The sequence below is a fragment of the Lontra canadensis genome, unplaced genomic scaffold (assembly GCF_010015895.1).
Source record: "Lontra canadensis isolate GAN:19392208 unplaced genomic scaffold, GSC_riverotter_1.0 scaffold79, whole genome shotgun sequence".
Classification (NCBI taxonomy): Eukaryota; Metazoa; Chordata; class Mammalia; order Carnivora; family Mustelidae; genus Lontra; species Lontra canadensis.
The window spans coordinates 5,216,811-5,238,261 of NW_022631073.1; the positions used below are offsets into that span (position 1 = coordinate 5,216,811).

General features: G+C 49.1%; 1 protein-coding gene across 5 annotated transcripts in view; it reads right to left on the reverse strand.

The window, feature by feature from the left end:
- The window catches only part of DOCK1 (dedicator of cytokinesis 1), a 490,685-nt gene that overhangs the window by 391,206 nt on the left and 78,028 nt on the right, over positions 1 to 21,451 (reverse strand). For 3 of the 5 annotated variants that reach the window (XM_032882088.1, XM_032882087.1, XM_032882092.1), the window contains exons 9-16: positions 21,267 to 21,348; positions 20,719 to 20,854; positions 17,594 to 17,666; positions 14,318 to 14,460; positions 8,236 to 8,361; positions 3,539 to 3,663; positions 2,285 to 2,383; positions 1,255 to 1,327 (exon numbers count right to left, since the gene is read on the reverse strand). In XM_032882088.1, the coding sequence (XP_032737979.1) occupies positions 1,255 to 1,327; positions 2,285 to 2,383; positions 3,539 to 3,663; positions 8,236 to 8,361; positions 14,318 to 14,460; positions 17,594 to 17,666; positions 20,719 to 20,854; positions 21,267 to 21,348 (857 nt within the window). The remainder of the gene's footprint in view (positions 1 to 1,254; positions 1,328 to 2,284; positions 2,384 to 3,538; positions 3,664 to 8,235; positions 8,362 to 14,317; positions 14,461 to 17,593; positions 17,667 to 20,718; positions 20,855 to 21,266; positions 21,349 to 21,451) is intronic. The other 2 variants (XM_032882091.1, XM_032882090.1) reach the window with 1 other exon arrangement.

Consider the following 21,451-nt stretch of genomic DNA (forward strand, 5'->3'; position numbering starts at 1 on the left):
TGCTCTGCTGAAACCCTGGAAAGGGACAGGAGATGGGATGATGCGCCAGATCCACCTGCCCCATCCCCCCCCCCCCCGCCCCACAGCCCATCTTTAGGCTGATATGCGTGTTCTGCACACAACAGCCCTGCGGACCACAGGAACACACCTCCCCAGAGCTTCTCAACAACAGCGGGGTCCTAGCTCCTTGCTGGCCACACGGTGAGGCCCACCTTCCCCCGGCTTCACACACACTCACTCTCCTGCACCCCCTACCTATGCGGGTCCCATACCCTGGAAAGGGCCTAGGTCAGGCAGGCCCCCTTCCAGAGACAGCATGAAGGATGGACATACTACCACACAGAAGTGGCTTCTGAGGGCCCACCCCCTCCTCTATGCCAAACATCGTGCCATGGGCTCCGTAGCCTCCGTCCGCTTGGTCAAGACCCCCAGGCACTTATCCTCCAGATGAATCATCTCCAGAGAGCCAGGGTAGAGGACCCCCACTCAAGTGGCCCCCACCCAAGTGATAAACACAGCCCCCAGACCACCCTTCCCCTCAAAGCAACAGCAACACAATTCAGCCCATCTTGCTGGGCATTACTGTCCCAAATCTTAGCTCACTGCCCTGGGGGTACAGACCACAAAGGGCGAGGAGGGATACAGCTGTCTGTCGTGATGTCTTAGTGTCTAATACAGGGATATGTCCTTAGCAGACAAGAATGAACATGAGGGGGAACTCCAGTCATCGATAAAGAACTCTTCTGGAAGGGCAGGGATCCGAACCCCAGTTCTTCCCTTCTTCTCAGCATTAGTCACAACTACACCAACATCTCCCACCAGAGAAGTGCAGTCTGAAGCCAGACATGGGGGCTACCCACAAACACAAAACAGATCTCGAGGTTTTCCATTCCAACGCAAACGTCATTAGGAGCGGATTTCTGAAATCTACTTGTATCTCAGTGACTTTCTGGATGAAGGGAACAGCGTTAGAAAGTCACGTGGAAGAGAAGAAACAGAAAGGAAGAACAGGAGGTAGCAGCAGGAAAAAGTTGAGAAGAAAATTAAGATCTCCTGTAAGCCTCGCAATGAAAAAGAGTCAATAACACCTTCCAGACACAGGTCAACATGGAAATGAGCTAGAGGATTAAAACCGCATCTGTTAGGATCATCTAGTTCTACAATAATCCAGAACAAGTGACAAGTACAGCCGACGGAGCTTTCCCCCAGCTTCCCCTTGCAAACAACACGGGCTAAAATCGAAGGATTACTCACAGTCCTGGGATGACCTGTGGCGGAAGGTAAACCGGAGGTGACTGCGGTTGACGTCCTCAATGGGAATGGCCACCTGTGCAATTGAAAAAGAAGGTTTCAGCACCTGTACCGTATCTTCTCACATTAATGGTTTTGTTCAACTGAAGATACCGTGCGACTGCGCACTTCCTCCCTGCAGGGACGAAAACACAGTACGCCTAATCCCCGACGGGACTTAACCAAAGGCAAAATGCTTTTGGAAAATTTAAACAAGACAATGTTGCAAGGGATGCCAAACCGACTGCAAGACAACAGACAATTTCGTAAATGTTCACGTCCTCACTGTTAAACTCTATTTTTTACAAGTTGCCACATTCCTAGTAGCCCTTATTGGAGGTGTCCACAGTCCCTCCACAGCTGCAGGGACCTGCCCTCGGGCAGCAGGAAGAAAGCTTTCCTGTTGTGACGAGCAGTCAAAGAAGACAGACCCCACGCATGCTGCCTTTAACCAAAGACTGTCCCCAATTCTCCTAGCTACCATCTGTCTTCTAAGGCCAACCCCAGGCTGAGTTTCCCAATGTTCAAGCCCTTGGCACGGGGGCTGTGGTGTGCCACGGTGGGCTGCCATGCTGACGTCAGCGAGCCGCGTCGGGAGAGCAGTGTTACCCCATGGACGGGGACCCATCTCCCCAGCGACGTCCTCCATACATTGTCACCTCTATTTTTTCCCATTTGGTGTAAAGACAGCATGCCACACACATAACAGACCCGGGAAGAGAAAGATAATAGCTATCTTTAAAGGACTTTTTCATTTGTCTCCATGAAAGTCCTATTTTTATGTCCAAAAGGAGATGGGAGTAAATGTATTCCAAGAAATGCCAGCATGGTTCCTTAGCAACCTTGAACGGCTTTGTGGGGAGAGCTCCTCTGCCTGCTCAGGGTGCCCGCTGGCGAGCAGCCCCGGGCTGGGTGGGAGCTGGGGACTTCCTTGGGATACAAATGAGCATTTCATAATCAACCCCGTGGGATAAAATGACCATGTAAATGATACCTTAACGGTCTCAAACCAACGTGGCTGTTTTACTTGGTAGTAAATCACAGACTTGTACTCTGAAATCGCTTCATCACCAGCACCCGGGAAAATCACATGCTTTAAAAGAAGGCATAAAGAGTTCACATCAGACCTCATAGAGCTTGACACTGCATCCATCTCCCCACCTCCCGCCCCCATTAGATGAGCTAAGCAGAGCGCTACAGGAATGCCAATAAACCCCATCACAAATGGAATACGCTCCCAGCAATGGAAGGACAGATCCATCTGGAGCCACCGCGGCCAGCATACAGTCTCGCTCGCAGATATTCCAGCATCTTGATGGCTATCAGTATAGGAATGCTACTGTCCTCCGTCCTTCCGACCCTCACCCCTAACAGCCTTCACATTCAGATCTGCAGGAAGTTGCCGGATTCACTCAGTAGGCCCAGGATGAAGAGCTAGAGGCGAGAAAAAGATGGCAATGCTCCTTCCCATTCTACCAGCCGTAAACTGACCACTCGGCTCCAGCAGAAGCTATGCCAATAAAGCCCAAGTGGCAGGGGCAACACCACCCAGCAGTGACCCTGGACATGGGCCACCCACACAGAAAGGATGCCACCCTCACCTCCTGGCACAGCTGAGCCTCAGGTGCACACACAGGGCATTGCTCTCAGACACGTGAGCCCAGAGGAGCCCAGTCTGCTCCCCAGGGTCCAGAGGGGCAGCTGGCAGGGACACCTGCTCTGGCGTGGCCTCTAGTCATCAGAGGAGGTCACCATCCCTCAGCATCGCCCAGCACGCCGAGTCCTGCAAGCCACCGTGGTAACCACCACCACCCAGGAGAACACGAGGTCAGAGGCCCAGATTCAAAACCCAGTTCCAACTCCCACTTAACTCTCTGACCCTGGTCGAGACTTCCCCGGGCCTCAGTTTCCCTATCTCTCAAATGGTGATAATAACGGTGTCTGAACTTCTCGTGTAACCACTAGACCTCTGAGGCTTGGGTCTATGTCGGCAAGTGAGGCCCTGTGATAGGACCGGGAAAGAGGGGCTCAGGACCGCAGGGGTCTCTCAAGGTAGGCGGCAGCCAGGACCCCAAGGACACCAGCCCTTTATGGTGAGCTGGGGAAGGGGGTAGAGAATAAACTCTCATCCCCAGAAATGGGATCAAGGAGCCTCAGCTATGTCTTTTCCTATTCTGCAGCAGAGCCAAGAAAACACTTGGAAAATAAAGTTTCAACACCACAGATAAAGCTTTGCAACAATAAATACCTCCAGCCGTTTTCCGTCTTCATCGTAAACAGACACTGTAACCTCCACGTTCTTTGCTGTGGTTTTGCTTCCTTTATCAAAATCTCCTTGAACTAATGTTACGTAGATATCATTTCGAACATCACCTGGGGGGGAAATTATACCTTTAAAAGCAATCCATTATTCATAATATAATGGGGAATTCTGCAACACTGTTGAAACTGCTACCAATTCTAGCAGAGAATTATAAATACTGTATATGTAATTACAAAATATTTTCTACAAAACAGTCTCAGCATTTAAACACATGACAAAAGCAGTTTTCAGCAACATCATCATAAGATCACAAGAAGGAGGAGAAACTTCAAGGCCCTGAATTATCTGCACGGTCCTTCACCTCAGTGGGCAGCTCATGCCCACAGCGACTCGAATGCCGCCGATGGGTTTGCAGTGACCATCCCCTTTCCAGTGTCCATGGCCCAGCGTGACTCCTATCACTATTGCATGGTGGACCACGGGCTGTGTTCTCGGTATATGGGTAACCCAAGATCATCACACCATCAGTGGCACACCTCAGATGACAATGAGCAATACTGGCTTCCTCTACATTATTCCAAGGACTTGAACAAGAAGCTGATCGAGAATTAGAGCCACAAGCCAAGGTTCTGAGTTGATGTCTGGGATCAGGGATTAGGAGCAGGTCAAGAGAGAAGTTTCTCTCCTCCTGGTGGGCAGCTGTCAGGATCAGAACAGACGTGTGTGTTTTAAAGTGAGATGGGCCATAAACTGTGAGAACAAAAACAAACCCCATACACAACAAACAAACTCAAGATGCTTCTTCCTACTGAGAGCCTCTGAGGCCCCTGGTAATGGTCCGACTGGGAAAACTTAGCAAGCTTCATTAGCCGCATGATTTAGAGCAAGCATCACTACCCAGTGCTTCTCCCTCTGCTGTGTGTCTGGTCACGTGCCACGTGGACCCACCTGCCCTCCCACAGGAGATGTGAGGAACCGGTCCATCAAAAGAACCAAATGGCCCACTATGGGCCAAGAACAGTCTCCTTGCATTCTTATTTTCTTCCTTTCTTTTTTTCTGCTCTCTTCTGGCTTTTAATGTCTCCAACTATTAAATTAAGCCTTCATTTAAAAGTCATTATTATAATAATCCCAGTGGGTTGTTTCCGCAGCCACAGACGCTGCTGGGAGAGTGAGCACGGCTGCAGTCAGTAATACTGACTGTGCGAGAAGCTAAGAGTGATGGAGCCCAGCCCAGGGGCAGGAGGCAAAGCTGCCAGGCCAACACCTGCCACTAAGTCCTGAGCAGCTGCAGACAAGTCACTGAACCTCCCATACCACCCGCCACTGAACAGTTGATAAGGCTGGGGAGATCTGCAGGACCCCTCGGCCTGCACATTCTACCAAAGCACAAAACCTGTAATCCAAAAGGGCTATAAGAGCTTCTTAAAGGCCTCATCAGCCAGACGGCCATGACACGCTGGGGGGCAGGGAGGTGGTGAACCCCATGGTCTCACTCTCCTACTGGCCTAGACATCCAGACGCAGAGCCGGCCCAGAAATGAGACCCTATTTATGGCAGATGAGCCCCACAGATGCATACTCACAAGAGTGCCCTCAGTGGACACCTGCAGGGCCCCAGGGTTCTCACTCTGGGGAGGAAGCAATTGCAAGCAGGCGTGGGTGGACTCACACACCCTCTGCCTCATGCAGGTCTCCCGCCACCTTCTGGGCTCAGGGGAAAACTCTGCTCCCCACCAGGATCCTTCAGAAAACCTGCAGGATTTCCAGTGGCTCATTGAAAGGCAGAAAAGCTGGCAGAAAAACACAGGTGACACAGCAGGCTCTCCCACTGTGCAAAGGAGATGCACATCTCTGTAAAACACATCTCCATGGAGCGCCTGGGTGGTTCAGTCATTGAGTGTCTGCCTTCGGCTCAGGTCATGATCCCAGGGTCCTGGGATCGAGCCCCACATCGGGCTCCCTGCTCAGCGGGGAGCCTGCATCTCTCTCTCTCACTCCCTCTGCTTGTGTTCCCTTTCTCACTGTGTCTCTATCAAATAAATAAATAAAATCTTAAAGAAAGAAAGAAAGAAAGAAAGAACGAACGAATATCTCCATAAGACAGGACAAGATGGGAACAATGCACAGGTCCTACCAAGCTAAAGGCCAGGGACCTGAGTGAAAACACCCCAGGATGTCAATCTCTCTCTCTCTCTCTTTCCCAAGGGTACCATGCGGTACCCACAGCCTGTCGATGATTCCCTGGCCATAGAGAACATGGTGGCTCCCTCTAGCTAAAGTCCCACACTACAGGAACCCCAACTCCCAACTCAGTACACAGAACCCTCTGAACAACAGTCAGCTACAAGGCTTCCACAGGAATCTATGAGGAGATTATTTTAGAGGTCTAGAGTTACCTTTTAGGTTGGTCAGTTATAAAGGGAAATATGACCAGTACAAGCTAGAAGTTTCCTGGGCCTCTCTTTGAACATGAGGCCATCCCAGACCACCCAAGACGAATGCCCAATGTCATCCTAATCTATAAATTTCATATCAAGTCCACATGCAAGCAATGCATCCACTAAGAGCTCCAAATTAATTTGCTGCGCACAGACTTGACTCCCGCCCGCTGAAGGTATCCCTCGGTGTCACAGCGAGCTGGAGGTCACGCTTTCTTCCTGTATAGGTAAGCTGCTACATACCAGCCTAACCAATCTGAGATGTCCTTTACATCAACTCACCAGCCAGAGAACGCAATGACCCACAACAGCCCTGAGAGATAGAGGAAGCAGAAGGAACATGTCCCCACCCACCCTACACTACACAAACCACTATCTCTGATAGGGCACACAGTGAGCGGACAGCTCTTCCCAGAACGCGCAGCAGGGCCCTTAAAGGGACACCATGGGGAATCCTTGAATGTGCGGTGGTGTGGCCCCATTTCTACTGCTCATTAGCTGTGTAACTTTAGGCTGTGGCTTAATTTCAATTGCAATTAGTTCAACACCAACGTGTAGACTTCCGTGAGCATTATCAGCAAACCAAAAAGTATCCCACAGATATAAAGGATAAATATTCACGGTCTTGCCCAGGATCTCGTGAGGATCAAATCAGATTATTAATATGAATGTTATTTGGAAACTGAAAAGTATTATGTAAATATGAGATTAATCTTTACACAGAATTCCATTATTGGTTTAAGAAGCTTAACATCCATTATGGAGCCTGAGCGGTACTAATAAAACAGGAACTGAGCAGGTTTCAGGTGTCAACGTTCACTTGCTGCCCCTCCTTCCTTGTTTTGATCAGATGTCTACCCCGACATGCGTCCAGTGTCCTTGTCTCCCTCCCACAACCCTTGCAGCTGGGAGGCGCAGACGTCTAGGTGGCTGATAATGCACACCCCATTGCCCAGCCCAGTGCTGTCCGGGGGCCACGGGGCAGGGGCCTGAGCAGGCCAGGCTGCAGGACGCCCAGGCTCCCTGCTGGGCAACACTGGGTCCAAAGCACACTATCTCCTTTAGGACACTGGGGTCTAGGAAGAACATGGAAGCCAGCAGAGCCCTTACCCAGAGGACAAAGTCAATATGCACAGGAGACAACGCAGCAGAGGCTACTATGGAGAAAGGGAGCCCGGCTGTGTCCGTCGCTCAGGGACGTGAGCCAGTGATCATGCTTAGGGCTCAGCCATTTGAGCTGGCCTTGTGTTTTCTGTGACTTTACCCACTACAGCATCCCAACTCCAACCCGCCCTACGGGTAGGAATTATCATTACTCTCTTCAGAGCAGCAGAGCACAGCTGAGCAAGGTTGGGTAGGAGCCCTGGCACAGCTCCAGAGACCAGACTCCAGGTCCTGCACTCTCACCTCCAGGCTGAAGGTGAAGTTTGAGGCCGGGGACCACAGCGGTGCAGAGACATTTAACCCACAACCGACCCTGAGGGTCTGGAACATAGTAGGGTCCATTTACCTAAACTGTGCTCCTTAACTTTGAACACGTGCTGGATGATTCCAAAGAAGTTACAGGACCTTCGCTGTGAATCTACGTTACCATCAACAAAGTGCCGCCTTCATCCTCCAGTGAACCAACCACCACGACTGACCCACTGAGCACAACCTAAAGTGAAGCCCGCGGGGCCCTTGAAAGGGCGCCATGCTCCACTGTCCTTCGCTACATTTTAGGTTCCCCGACCCAGCTCCTGGCAGCCAGGGTCGCTGGAATGTCTCACTCCCATTCTTCCTTTTCACCAGACGATATAGGGCAGAGATAACCTGAAAGGCTTCTAGATTAAGGGTAACAAAGGGTTTGCTTACAGGAATGATGATGTTCACTCCAGCTGGTGGTGGAAACCCACCTCAGGTTCTCAGGGCTGGGTTTCTGGAAACATCCATTCCCTCGCTTATCCTTATACAATGCCACCAAAAGTCACTCCCACCAGCAGGTTAAGACAACTAAGAGAAGCCACCTCCCCGCAGCCCAAACCCAGGTGGTCAGCTCTCAGTCGGGCCTCAGCTCCTGCCTGCAGGGATGAACTATGACCATGCTGGGGTTCACACATCACCTCCCATCAGCTCAACTCTGCTTGCCAGAGCTCCTCCAGGACACTGTCCCCATACTGCGCCTTGCAGCCAGCTGTACAAGCTCCTCGGACGCCATCCACATCCACACCACACCCAGAGCGCAGAAAGAATCAGTTCTTACCAGGCATGATTATCTCCGGAAACCCCGTCTTCCGAGCCACCGCAGTGGTCCTGTCCACTAAGTGAGGAAACTCTTTTCTAATCTGATGGATATCTCCAGGAAGTAATTTCAGTGTTACCCACAAACCTAGAAAAACAATGGACACATGAGTCATGTTTTATCTTCTACATTTTTGAAAGATTATTTTAGGAAACCTTTTCAGTGAGCCACCAGCAAGCCAGCTCCCGCACAGCCAAGGAAGCCTGGTCCCTCTGTGGCATGACATGACAGTGAAGGAGAACTAATGCTCTGTCCAAGGAGGGCAAGTGAAGACTCCAGAACCCCGAGCTAGACAGGAGGGCTGCCGTGCAGAGAACACGGTGAACTTGCTGCCAGCTGGGAGCTGAGGCTATCTGCCAACCTCTCCCTCTACCATGCGAAGCAAGAGCTGCATTTTGTGGAACATACTGCTGTGCAGCCAGCTCAGAGGAGGTAAAAAGAAGAGGGAATACAGCAGGCACTCTTTAACAAAATCAAAGGCGGGAGACAAATCAGGCGCATGGCTCTCTCAGCCATTCAACAGACAGAGCCTCGCTTCCAGGTGGGAAGGGAGGTTGTCGCTGTCAGCTGACACATCCGGGTCTCCATCCCTGGGACCTTGGAGGCCTGGCCTGCTTGCTTTCTGGTCACTCGGCCCTGCAGGACCCTAAGTGCCCATAAGAATACAAAAGCATTTGCTCTCATTAACACTGCCACTGTGTGTGTGTTTATCTGTCTGTCCAGCCCATTCCTCCCCTAGGATGCATGTTTCCAGGGAGCAGGGACCATTCACCACCACTCAGCTCTGCACACTGCCTTCAGTAGAAGGCCAACGGGAGAACTGTACACTCTGTCCACCAACGTGCATTCCAAGTAGAACTGGGGGACACCTGATGGTCCCACACGAGGAGCGTCACCTGAAGCTGCTGCTGCCCAGAGCCATTCTGCTTGATGAAACCCCAAACCTCACACCCTTTTCTAGAGCTTCTTGTCTCTTATCAGCCGGCCCAAAAAATCCATCCTCTGCTAAGACCTATATCACTTGTGGTTGAGAAAGCCCACAGTCACTGATGACATTTTTTTTCTCTGCCAGGTGGTGAAGTCTTCTCCTCCTGCCATCTAGACAGTCCCTCTGATCTACTCAGAAGTGTCAGTAAGCACCTACTGTGTGCCCGACACACACTGGGCATGGCAGACACAGAGCAAACATTCACTGTATCCTTACCAGGGACTCAGCTTCTGTCCCACGAGTAAAATACTAAACCTATGGGCTCAGTGAAATATGTAATGGCCAAGGGCTTTGTAAGGAAAAGTCCAGGACACCTGGAGAGTATATCCCCACGATGGGGATCCTGAGGGTCACAGAGGCTCTCCCAAAGGGACATCACAAGAGATTAGGAGATGAGTTGACCCTAAGCAAGGAGCATGCGAACTTGTGCCTATCCGCGTGCTGGATGACCCGAACCACAGCTAGAGACGCATGAGAGGAGGCTCGGAAGGCAGCAGGTCCCAACCCTGCAGGGCCCAATCAGCCATGGCGGGAACTGCTCTATCTGAAGGAGTGGGGAGGCTGGAAAGACAAGCAAGTACCAGGACCCCACTTAACAGTACTCTGGGGGTCATGGGAGGTCGTGAGCAGGTGGGAGGGGGGACAGTTCAGAGCCAAGTGAGGATCCCAGCAGAGAAGCCACTGCAGGAACCCGGGCAACACCACAGAGATGGGGGTGGAGAGGCCTGTGTGGAGATCAATCTAGAACTTGACGAAGGAGGGGTGGCTACAGGGGAGGGCCATGGGCACGGCCAATAGCAAGTGCCGGGGATACCCATCCCTGAGTCAGAAAACCCTGCACCCCGGCCACGTCCTGAACGGTGAGAGCACAAGCAAGGATAGAAAGAAGAGGGCCCTGAACTACACACTGAATTCCCAACATTAAAGCTCACACAGGACATCAGAGGCCGGAGAAAATGGGAAGCCCAGAGGGGTGGCACAGTGCGGCCACTGGCACAAAATGCAGCCCAGAGAACAGGGCACCAGGGCAGTGTCCTGGCACAGAGCAGCCGGGTGTTACCACAGACCTCAGCGAGTGCACCCTGGTAAGGCCAGAGGGCTTGGGGGGAAGGGGCAATGCTGATGGGAGAAGGACAAAGGAGGAACAGAAAATAAAGGTCAGAGGGAGGAGGCATAAGCCTCTCTGTTGAAAAACTGGGAGAGAAAAGAGGCAAAAACAAAAACACGTGTGTTATCTAAGGCAGACTGTTTCATGCGTGGTATTTTCCTTTCCTTTCATAGTTTTTCCTTTGTTTCTTTTCAGAATCTAAAACTCCAAATCATAAGAGGGAGAGTTTGAAGGAAGAGGAAAGAAACATAACCAATAAAAAGAGGTCCCTAAGATGATGTCAGGGCATGACACCAAAACAGGGGCCCATGTCTCATGGCTCAGAATGTGCACTGCAGGGGAAGTGGAGGGGCTCAGTTGGTTGAGTATTTGCCTTAGGATCAGGTCATGATCTCAGGGGTCCTGGGGCTGAGCCCCCCACATCAGGCTCCCCGCTCAGTGGGGAGGCTGCCTTCTCCCTCTCCTCCCTACTCATGCTCTCTCTCACACTATCTCTGTAAGTCTCTCTTTGAAATAAATCTGTAAAAAAAAAAAAAAAAAAAAAAAAAAAAGAACGTGCTCTGCCACAAGTTCCTGGCAAAGAAAGCCAAGTGGGAGCTAAGCCCAACCCACATTCTTGCTCCCCAAGCTGTGTACCCAGGCACTGCCTGCATCTCCCTACTCACCCAGATGACGAGCACTCTTTTTCTAATTCCCAAAAAAAGACCACAGGCTGGTGATGCTCTGGACCTGCAGGAGAGGTCCCTTGAAGGGCCAGGCACTGAACCCATGGCTGTGTCCTCTGGCAGAGCAGAGCCATATGAAAGTGACACCCACGGAAATGCAAGGGGAGATTATCAGAGCAGGTGACACAGTCGCATGGGATCCCTACTGGGGACACCAGGGTGCTGCAGACAGGCTCTCAAATCTCACACAAGTCCCCAAAAACCTGCCAAAGCAATGAATGTCCCCAGAATGAATGGGACTCGAAGACATTTCACAAGGCCCTGTAGGACGTGGTGCAGTGATCACCTACAGAGGTCAGAGGCAGAGAAATGTTTAATAACACCACGCAAAACTCCCGCCACCTTTCCAACATCTTTTCTTTCTCACAAATACCAGCTTGCTCAACCATCTTAGTTCATAAACGAAGTAACTTAATGACACAATTCAATTTGTTATAACACAATTTAAACACAGAGATTAAGCTCTGCTGATTACATTGGGTTTAAAACACTTCCCTCAAAGGAGAAAATGAGGCCAATTTCCAAAGAAAAAGTGTACTCTAGGTTGACTTTGCTTAACCAGAGTAGCTACAAACCAAAGAGATTAGCATACATTCTCTGGCAAACAATAGGAACGGAGGTCCAGGTCCTGGTGTGTCTGCAGTCTCGCTGTCCACGTTAAACACCCACCACCTCTGGGGTCAGGGTTCAGGATAATTTGGGCTAAACATAAAAAATGTCAATTGTGACAAATAAACATGTGGATGTCAACCTAAAATGGGTGAAAGCCTAGAGAGGAGCTCAGAACAGATGAGCATGGGAAGCTTCCCGGTTCTTTGTGAAGACTGCCCACCTCCCATCCCTTCTGCTGCCCGGGACTCCACTGCAGCCCGACCGGCAGGCAGACATCACCAGGGGCAGCACGGGTCACCACTGGTGAAAACACGGAGCTCCAGGGTGCAAACCCACACGCCTCATAGCTCTCTCTCTCGGCTCTCCCTGCTACACACAAAAGCAGGCTTGACAGTGGGCCCCAAGAAACACATTCACTTTAGCTTCAAGGACAGTCTAAAAACCAGCCAGCAACATTGCCCCAGGGGCACTTCAGTTCAGGAAGGCACCTGGGGTCCCCTTGAAAAAACAATGTTCTTGTCTCTCAGTTCTCACTGTGACCTGGAAACATTCCTCCTTCTGGACTTCAAGGAACTGAGCCCCCCGCTCTCAGCTCTGGAGACAAAGGTTTGCACCCCGACACCCATGAGCCTGGTTGTGGGTCCTCCTGCTGGCCTGACACCAACCTCCACTTCTCCTGTGTAACTCTGGGACAGTGTTTCTCAGAATCTGATGGCTCTGCAAGAGAAATTCAATCCAGTGGAAGCCTGGGGTCTGGGGGCAGGTGCTCCCAGGCTGAGGCTGGCTCCAATCAAAACAGCTTTAATTGGATCTCCCTATGGTTTTCAATTAAAGTGCAAATCAGAGAGCTGGTAATTGATGAGAAGGTGGGTCCTGGGTCAGCTTAAACCACTCTGTCAACAGAGACCACAGTTCATTAATGCTTTAGTTGGGGTTTTTGTTTTGTTGTTGTTTATCAGGGAGGGGGCTGGCTGGTTCACACCAGAGAAAGCCAAAGGCTTCTCCCTCCTCCAGAACGTTCTTCAAACTCAACTCATACTCTCCTTTATAACAATGGGAAATGAAGCAAGAGAATCATTTCTTAAAAAGCTAGTGACATAAGATAACTCAACAATGAAAGAGGTCTAGCCACTTAAGCTCTACTGAGTTTCTGATAAGTCTGCATCTAACCGAGGACGGAAGAATGGGTTTCTCCCACTGCTGCTGAGAGCAGCCTTAGGTAGGAGAAGTTCTGAAGGTGACTTGCCCTAGAGCCGGAAGCAAGGCCTCCGTAAACAGCTGTTTTCTGGCAGCGGTCCTGGTCAGCCCAAGTGCCAACTGTCACCAGCCCCGGGTGATTGATTCATTGCCTCTGCCAACAGAAGGTCAGCTGCTGGGAAACCTGTCAGTGTGGGATTAAAAACGATGAGTGCAAGACGGTGGAGTCAGGAGGAAAAACCCCTTCCATTACAAAACTGAAGAGAGATTCGTCTCCAAAACAAAGCCACAGCTTTGCGGGGAGGAAGGAGAGGCCCAGGAAACCATGTGCTGGGACCAAGCATGTGACAAGGGCATGGAAGAGAGAATCAATGGTGCACACAGAGCTGGGCTGTGTCCAGTGCCTCCACATTTCTCTGAGCAGCAAAGATGGAGTAACAACCAGTGGACAGTGACTGTATTCTCTTGTAAAATCCTTTATGTGCTTTTGAAAATGGCTGGGAGGAGAGGGGAGGACTGGAGAAGACTCAGGAAGGCAAACAAATTACTTGCTTCCAAGTCTCATCAACTCTGGACTCTTTGCAAACACGTCATCGTGTCCCGCTCAGCCTTCCCCCACTCATCTAGGGGTTGGCTCTCAGCCACGCTCACAAGAGGGACCAGCAAGAAAACCTCCATACGCTGTATATCCATTGTCCATGTAGATCATGACCCAACACTGCCCATATCACCATCACCATCAGCAGCATCACCACCACCACCATCCTCGTTCTCATCATTAACATCATCATCATCACCATCCTCATCACCAACATCATCACCACCATGAGCACCATGACCAAAATCATCATCACCATCACCAACAATATCACGACCATCCTCAACACCAACATCATCAGAACCACGAGCACCATCACCACCATCATCACTATCATCACCATCATCATCACAATCCTCATCACCAACATCATCAGAACCACGAGCACCATCACCACCATCATCACTATCATCACCATCACCATCCTCATCACCAACATCATCACCACCACGAGCACCATTGCCAACATCATCACCACAATCCTCATCACCAATGTCATCAGAACCATGAGCACCATCACCACCATCATCGCTATCATCACCATCACCACCATCTTCATCACCATCCTCATCACCAACATCATCAGAACCATAAGCACCATCACCAACATCATCACTATCATCACCATCACCATCATCACCAATCTCATCACCAACATCAACACCACCAGGAGCACCATCACCACCATCAGCAGCAGCATCCTCATCATCATCACCACCATCATGATCATCAAACTAAAATGCAAACCATACAGCATTATCCCAAGTTCATGTAATAAGTGAACATTTGTAGCAATAAAACAACAGAATACATACCCTGGCCCTTGTGGTTGACTTCTTTGGCAGCAATGACTTTGTTTATAACAGTCTGAAGGAAGTCATTCTCCCCTGCCACCCTGGGTGAAAAACGGGATGACATGTTCAGCGGCTTGTGTCGAATGGCGTCATCCAACGCGAGCCTGGAGGGCACGGGACGACCAAGACCACAGGAGACAAAGGGGCACAGAGACCCAGAGGTCACGGTAACAAGGGAACACAAGAGATCATCGTCACCGAATGCGAGAGAGTCATCATGAATCAACGCACGACAAAGGACAGGATAGGTGACAAGAGAGACAGGGAAGAGCATTGATCAGGAAAATGCTGAACCACACAAGAGAAGTAAAGCAAACGAGGTCGACCCTATCCCCAGACATAAACATGCACCAAGCGTCCACTCCATTTCTACCAGATAATAAAAAAGGGCACTTAAACTTATCTGAAAATAATGTGGTTGGACAACATTTAATTGCAAGGAATGTTTAGATCTGTTTCTTCAATTTCAGTAATTCCTGACCATGGCATAGATCAAGGGGCAGGTGGTGCAAAGGGAAAAGCAAAATCAAGACCAAAAAAAATGATCCCTACAACTTAATTGCTTGGGGAACTTGGGTGACGACCAACCAACCACTCTGCTCCATAGACCTGTGTTACCCAATGTGGCCTCCGATAATTAAGTGTGAGAAGAATGGCACAGTCTTTGGAGAACATAAGTACCCTGTCTGAAAGGTCAAACTGTGACCCAATTATGAATGTAAACCATCAACATTTGGGGGTCCCGTGGACCATGAGTTGTTCATAGAAGCTACACTAAAACCAACAGGTAAGTACAAACAGGCACCACGTGCAAAGAGAAATACCACGTAGCACAGCAAACACAGAATGCAATGAGAGCAAGAAAATGGACATCAAGTGCCTAATGCTTAAAATCATTTCCAGAACCAAGGCCAAGTGTTATTTATCACATGAGGCCACATTACTCAAGAGAGCTGAGGACTGCTTTCATTTACTTCACCAAGTTAAAAAAGACAGAAAGAAAAAGATGTACTCTGTGTTTCCTTCCCTAAAACTTATCCTGCGATATAATAAATCAGTTTTAATGGAGCAAAAAACGGTTTCATTAGCATGGCATTTCCCAAAGAACTGGTTTCATTGCTTATTTTGCTATTAAAATCATGCTGCTCTTTTGTTTCAAGCACTGGAAATATTAATCTGTGTATTAGTCTTCTTTTAATGGAGCAAGGAGTCACAAATTACAGTAAGAGTTGAACGTGTAACAGTATTTTTTAAGATGGGTGTTTTGCTGTAAGACAGAAAAAGATGGCGGCAATATGCTATCTCAGATGTCCCACTGAAATTTAAACTAGGGAATATAAAACTAATAACTCCCCTAACTTTCCAAACAATAACCCACAGTTCTTCTTTTTTCCTTGACTTTTCCCAGAAGATACTAGCAGGCAACAGGTAATTTCAACTCAGTGGTACATCAGGGCATCAGGAAACTCTGAGGTCTAATAGATAAAAGAGCATTCAAATCAGCACTGGGCTACATTATTTCTCATGGGCAAAAGAAGCAACTTAATATTATCATTTTTTAAGGGTATATTTTATTTATTACCTCAATATCTTCCCATGTTCAAAGATGATGTTTCCCTTGTTTACTGAGGAAACTTCTAGATCGTGCAGAACTGGTAACTATCCTTGTAACTATCTTCGCTGGGTGTGATTACAAGGAAGTACTATCCAACAGGATGTTCTGCAATGATGGGAATGCTCTAGATCCATAATGACAAATACGGTAGCCACCAGCTACCTGTGGTACTGTACACTTTAAATGGGACTAGTGTAAATGAAGAACTAAGTATTTACTTTTATTCAATCTTCACTAATTTAAATAGCCACATGTAGCTCATGATTACCATACTGGACAGAAGGTTACCATATTGGGCAGAAAAGCAACTCTAACAGAATAAAGCCACAAAACACCTGTGTCTCCAGTTCTGTGTAGCGAGACACCCATTTCAAGCTGGTTAATGCAGCGTTTTCAGTTAGTCTCATGTTGGGAAGATCACAAAAATTTCCACTGAGCAGACTGTGGAATTTCCTAGACTAGACTAGAATTTCCTTCTGACTAGACCACCTGCCAGCGAAGAAAACCACTCTAATCCCATCCTAAACACATGGTTCTCCAGCCTGGGGCTGAGTGTGGGGATCCCTCATGCAAGAATGGGTGGTACAAAGGGAAGCCTAGCTCACAGCTCCAGCCTACCTTACCCCCAGGGAGACTCGCTCAGCCACACGCTGGGTATCCCCAGCCTCCAAGCCTCCTCGGCCAACACCTGAACGCAAGGTACAGGTCCCAAAATAAAATCCGTTCCAAGCTTGGAGCCACTTAAGTAAAAGCAGAAATGAGAAGAGGCAGAAGGCGGAGCACTCTGACAGGTCATGCCAACATGCCTTATGGTCTCCTCTTCTAAGACTTCCCACCCCCAGGAGGAAAATGTCTCTTCTGATTATCTTAAACCACTCTAAACCTCTTCCTCTCCATGGCTGTCTGAGATGGAGAAGTGCCCAGTGAAACGGCTGCAGGCTGTTACGGAGGTACTCTCTCACCTTACTCTCCAAGGAAATAACTGACTCTTTCGACCATTTCCACGGGATCTACCTTCCAATCAGAGAATCAATTTAACAAATCTCCTCTAAATGTTTTCCAAGCTTCCCGCACCTCTCCACACACTCAGCTTCCAAACTAGATAAACCCTAAGAGTGGCGAGCACAGACCCAGTCCACTCGAAGCAACGAGAGACAGAAAATCAGAAGCATGATTACTTGCTTCCAGCATTCCTTCTCGCCTTATAAAACAATTCATAATTATTTTGTTTGGTTTTCTATTTTAAACGGAGCCACCTCCCGTGATGAATTTGAATGTACTATATTTTGAGTATATGAATAGCTACTAGAAAACATCCATGATGCAGAGAAACATGCATGCTCACAGAAGGGTATTTCTGCGTGTCCCGTGTGATATAAGGTGACTCCCCTGAAACACACAGAGAACTTCTCCATGCAAGACCATAAAGCAACTGTAACTCAAGATTCTTGGGGCTACAAAAATGCCATGCAGGATGGTAGTGATTCCACAAATTCTTCATTATTAGAAAAGAAGCAATCTCTATTGGTGCTGAATTTATAAACTTAATTTCCAAGAGAATTACTACAAACACATGTTCTCCATGTTCTATCTCGTCGATGCTCTGACGGCTCCATACTTACGGCTGAAAGGGAATGAAGTGCTGCTTGTCTTCGTCATCTACTTTCCCATTTATGATATCTGTTACGTCCATCACTGGGGACAAGAAAAAAACATTGTTTTGTGTAAGTGCTATAATCAGAGAAAAAAAACAAAGAGGAACAGCAGATTGTCTTCTGACCAACAACAGCATAAACCGTGTGGCGGCAATGTTTTTTTTGAAATAGCTGAGTTTACAGCACTTCCATGTTCAAAAGAAAAATGAAGTTATATGAAAATGCTGGCCCAATGGGGTTCAAACAGCAGAGTTCCACTTAGCACACTCCTTTGCCTGGGAGCACCTGGGTGGCTCAGTCAGCTAAGCGTCTGAGGTTGGCTCAGGCCATGATCCCGGGGTCCTGGGATCGAGCCCCATGTCACACTCCCTGCTCAGCTGGGAGCCTGCTTCTCCCTCTTCCTCTGCCTGCCTCTCCTCCATTTGTGCACGCTCTCTCTCTCTTTTCTTTATTTTAAAATAATTTTAGAAAATAAATTCATTCATTCATTCATTCATTCATTCATTCATTCATTCCTTTGCCTAGGACACAACAGACACTTTAGAGATGCACTGCCCAGCAGCACGTCCTGTGATGAGATGTTCTGGAACCACAAGCACCTGAAATGTGGTGGTAGGACTGAATTTTTCCTTTGATTTCATTCTTCTACATAACAACCGCCTGTGGCCAGGGCCAACCACACTGGCTGGCCCAGCTCTGGGGCATCTGAAAGTTCTCGCATTCCCCCGAGTGACATCACGATAGTAAAGTCACTACCATCCACCAACCCACTGCACGCCCCCATCTGTGGACACTCTTCCAAGCGCACCAGACAAGCGATTCCTCACCATCACCTCCTGCACAACTAAGGAAATTCAGGCTCAAGGACACAATCAGATGACCTTGCCCCAAGTCAGAGAGCCAGAAAATCTCCACTGGTCAAGCTCTGACCGACACAGCTAGAGACCCCAAGAACAACAGTCCTGGACAGTCACCCTCTCTCTGCTTGATCACCACCCCTGACCGCAGAGAGGTGGGCAGCAGGCCTGCTTCTCTCTTTGTGGTGCCTTCCTTGGTGTCCACAGCCATCAACTTCAAATGCGGACAATTTCCATTTCTACCACCTGACCCCCAGAAATGGGGAGGGCTCTAGAGGACCAGAAGAGGGGCAATGCCCGCTCCTGGCTGGTCCAGTGGAGCCCAGGGAGCCCCTGGATATGCTCCCAGGCAGAACGCAGCCCCACACCCTCTGCTATACCAGTGTTCCTCCCAGAGCAAAGAGCCTATGCGTGTGCTGAGAGATGCAGGTCGCAGAAGCACACACGAATTGGAATGTATGGTTGCGGCTGCTCTGCAGTGTGTGGCCTGGACCGCAGTCTCCACCTCCCAGAAGACGGTCCCAGCTTGAAGCCTTCTTAGATGCAAGCGATCGGCTCTAGGTGCACCTATCATTGGATGCTCCCGTGCCCAAGCCCACACTTCCGGCACCAGCCTGGAACTCTGGGTCACGACATGAGGAATCTGAGCCTCGGACACCACCTGCTGCCCCTAAGCCACGGTGGACCACCTGCCTATGTGTCTGCACACCTCTCTTCCGCCGTCGCAAAGCTGATCCCACCAGCTGAGTGTGTCCCCTGGTCAAACACACCCAGTGTCTGCCCCAGGAACACATCAGGAACCCAGCCAAGTCTTGCAGGAAGGCAGCGGGGAAGCAAGGATGGGGACTCGCATCCAGGCAGGAGAAGGCAGCCTTCATCCTCTATGTCCTGGAAGTGACCGCCCTCCCAGCAGCTCCCAGGACCCCCTCCCAAGCCCGGAGGCGAAGGTCGTGACAGTATGGACAGATTTCATGGGGTGTCTCCCTCACGGCCGCTTGCAGCACGCTGGCCCGCACCACAGAAGTTCTTGCTCTGGCTGGGAGTCTGGCATAAGCCCGGCTACATGGAATTCTGAATGACATATGTCTTAACGATGATTTTGCTTTTTTGTAATTTTTATATCCCCACTGTTGCACTATATTAAGAGAGAAATGTGACATGATATTTTCCATAGAAGGCTTCCAGAGAACTATGGGCTTAAAGGTCCACGACACGTTCATCTGGGCTCTGTCGTCATAAACACGCAGAAGTTATTCTGGATAAAACCTCAAAATTAAGTTCCTATGTGGGAATGGGAATTGCACCACAATGGGCAGAAGCTGATTACCAAAAAGGTGACCCACCTTCTGAGGTGGGGAGAGAACAGCCGGTGGGAGGACGTCCAGAGTAGATCACAGGTGCTCACGACTTCAGGACAGCCCCACCGGCATGCTCAACGCCACATGTGACACAAGGAGGAAAGACAGTGTGATGGCAGCGGCCCACTGTCTGCTGTCTATTTCAAGATAACCGTGTCCTCCTCACGGCAGGGCCCATAGTGGCTCACAGGTGATGCTGGTTAAAGCAGCAATTCTAATTTAACTGGCAGGCTGTGGGGGCTGGGCAAGAATACATTTTTCAATAGTTCTCCAAACCGTTCTCAGGTACAGTTAGCATCAAGAATCACTACATTCAAATGTCTATCTTTCACACCAAAAACAGCTTTCTTCACCCTCCCCCAGCAGACTGGGGATACCTCACCTTCCCCCAGCAGATGTGACTCATCTCTCCCTTTCCTTGAGCTGTCACCAAAATAACAGAACACAAACATGGAGGATAGGCGACACCTATTTCAAGATAACCATGTCCTCCTCACGGTCTGTTCTCCTTCTACCTCTTCATCACTTTTGACTATTCAGTGCAAATTCCCTCCTAAATCAATCGATCACCAAGTCCAGAAACCCTGAAAGCATCCAGTGGCTGGCTTTCCTCCAGGCTGAGAATGTGGGTCAGGGTCTCCCTCGGGAGATGGGATCTGCTTGAAAACCAAACATATGATTCACATCTGAAACTTGCAGACTGAAGCCTCCTGAGCTGCGCGTCCACAGATACCACAAAGAAAAGAAGAATTTTTTTCTTCTAACAGAAGAGTTTATAAATCAGAGCAGCCCGCTGTCCAGCATTCAGCTGCAGCAGCGCCTACTCACAGTGAAAGTGAAGATCCTGAAACTCAGGAAAAGGAGAGGGGTGCATTACCGGCCACTCCGAAAGGCCGCCGCAAGCCAGAGGTCAGTTTCCTGGTGTTGTTGTCCCTCAGCTCCATGCGACCCACTCGAACGATTTGACAAACAAAACTGATTTTGTCCCTTTTCAGGTCTTTGCTTCCGAGGTCCTAGAAAAATTAATGTCCATAAATTATTTTAGAGAACCATTACTCAGTGCAGGTTCAATTGAAACAGACAGTAAAAAGATGGATTGAGATGCTCTTCTCTGACCACTTTTTAGCATCTTAATAAGTTATTCTCATAACAAAAAGGAACTGAGTAACAACAGTCGATTAATGTTAAGCAAACTTCAGACACAAGTTTAAGAGAGTGCTGGGGTAGATCTCTGCCACGGGGATTCACAGGGAAGCTAGAGACCCAGAACAGCTCTGGGAAGGCATTTTGTTATTACTGAATTCCCATGGATTGCAGGCATCCCAAGGATCCATGCTCTAGCAGGGAGGAAAGACAGAGGGAGGTCATTAAAAATAATCATTAGGATGGTGGATGATTCAAATGAACTGCTTTGGGTGTACTTACAGTAAAGACAGCTCGCAAATTATGTAATCTGTCTATATCTTTAGGCAATCCTGAACTGGACCAGCGAACCAGGTAGTTTTCACTTGAAAACAAAAGAAATAAAAGCGAATTCATTTTCCAAATACAACAGGGCACTAAACAGACACCCACACTGATTTATGATTACCATCACGGAGGTCCACGAT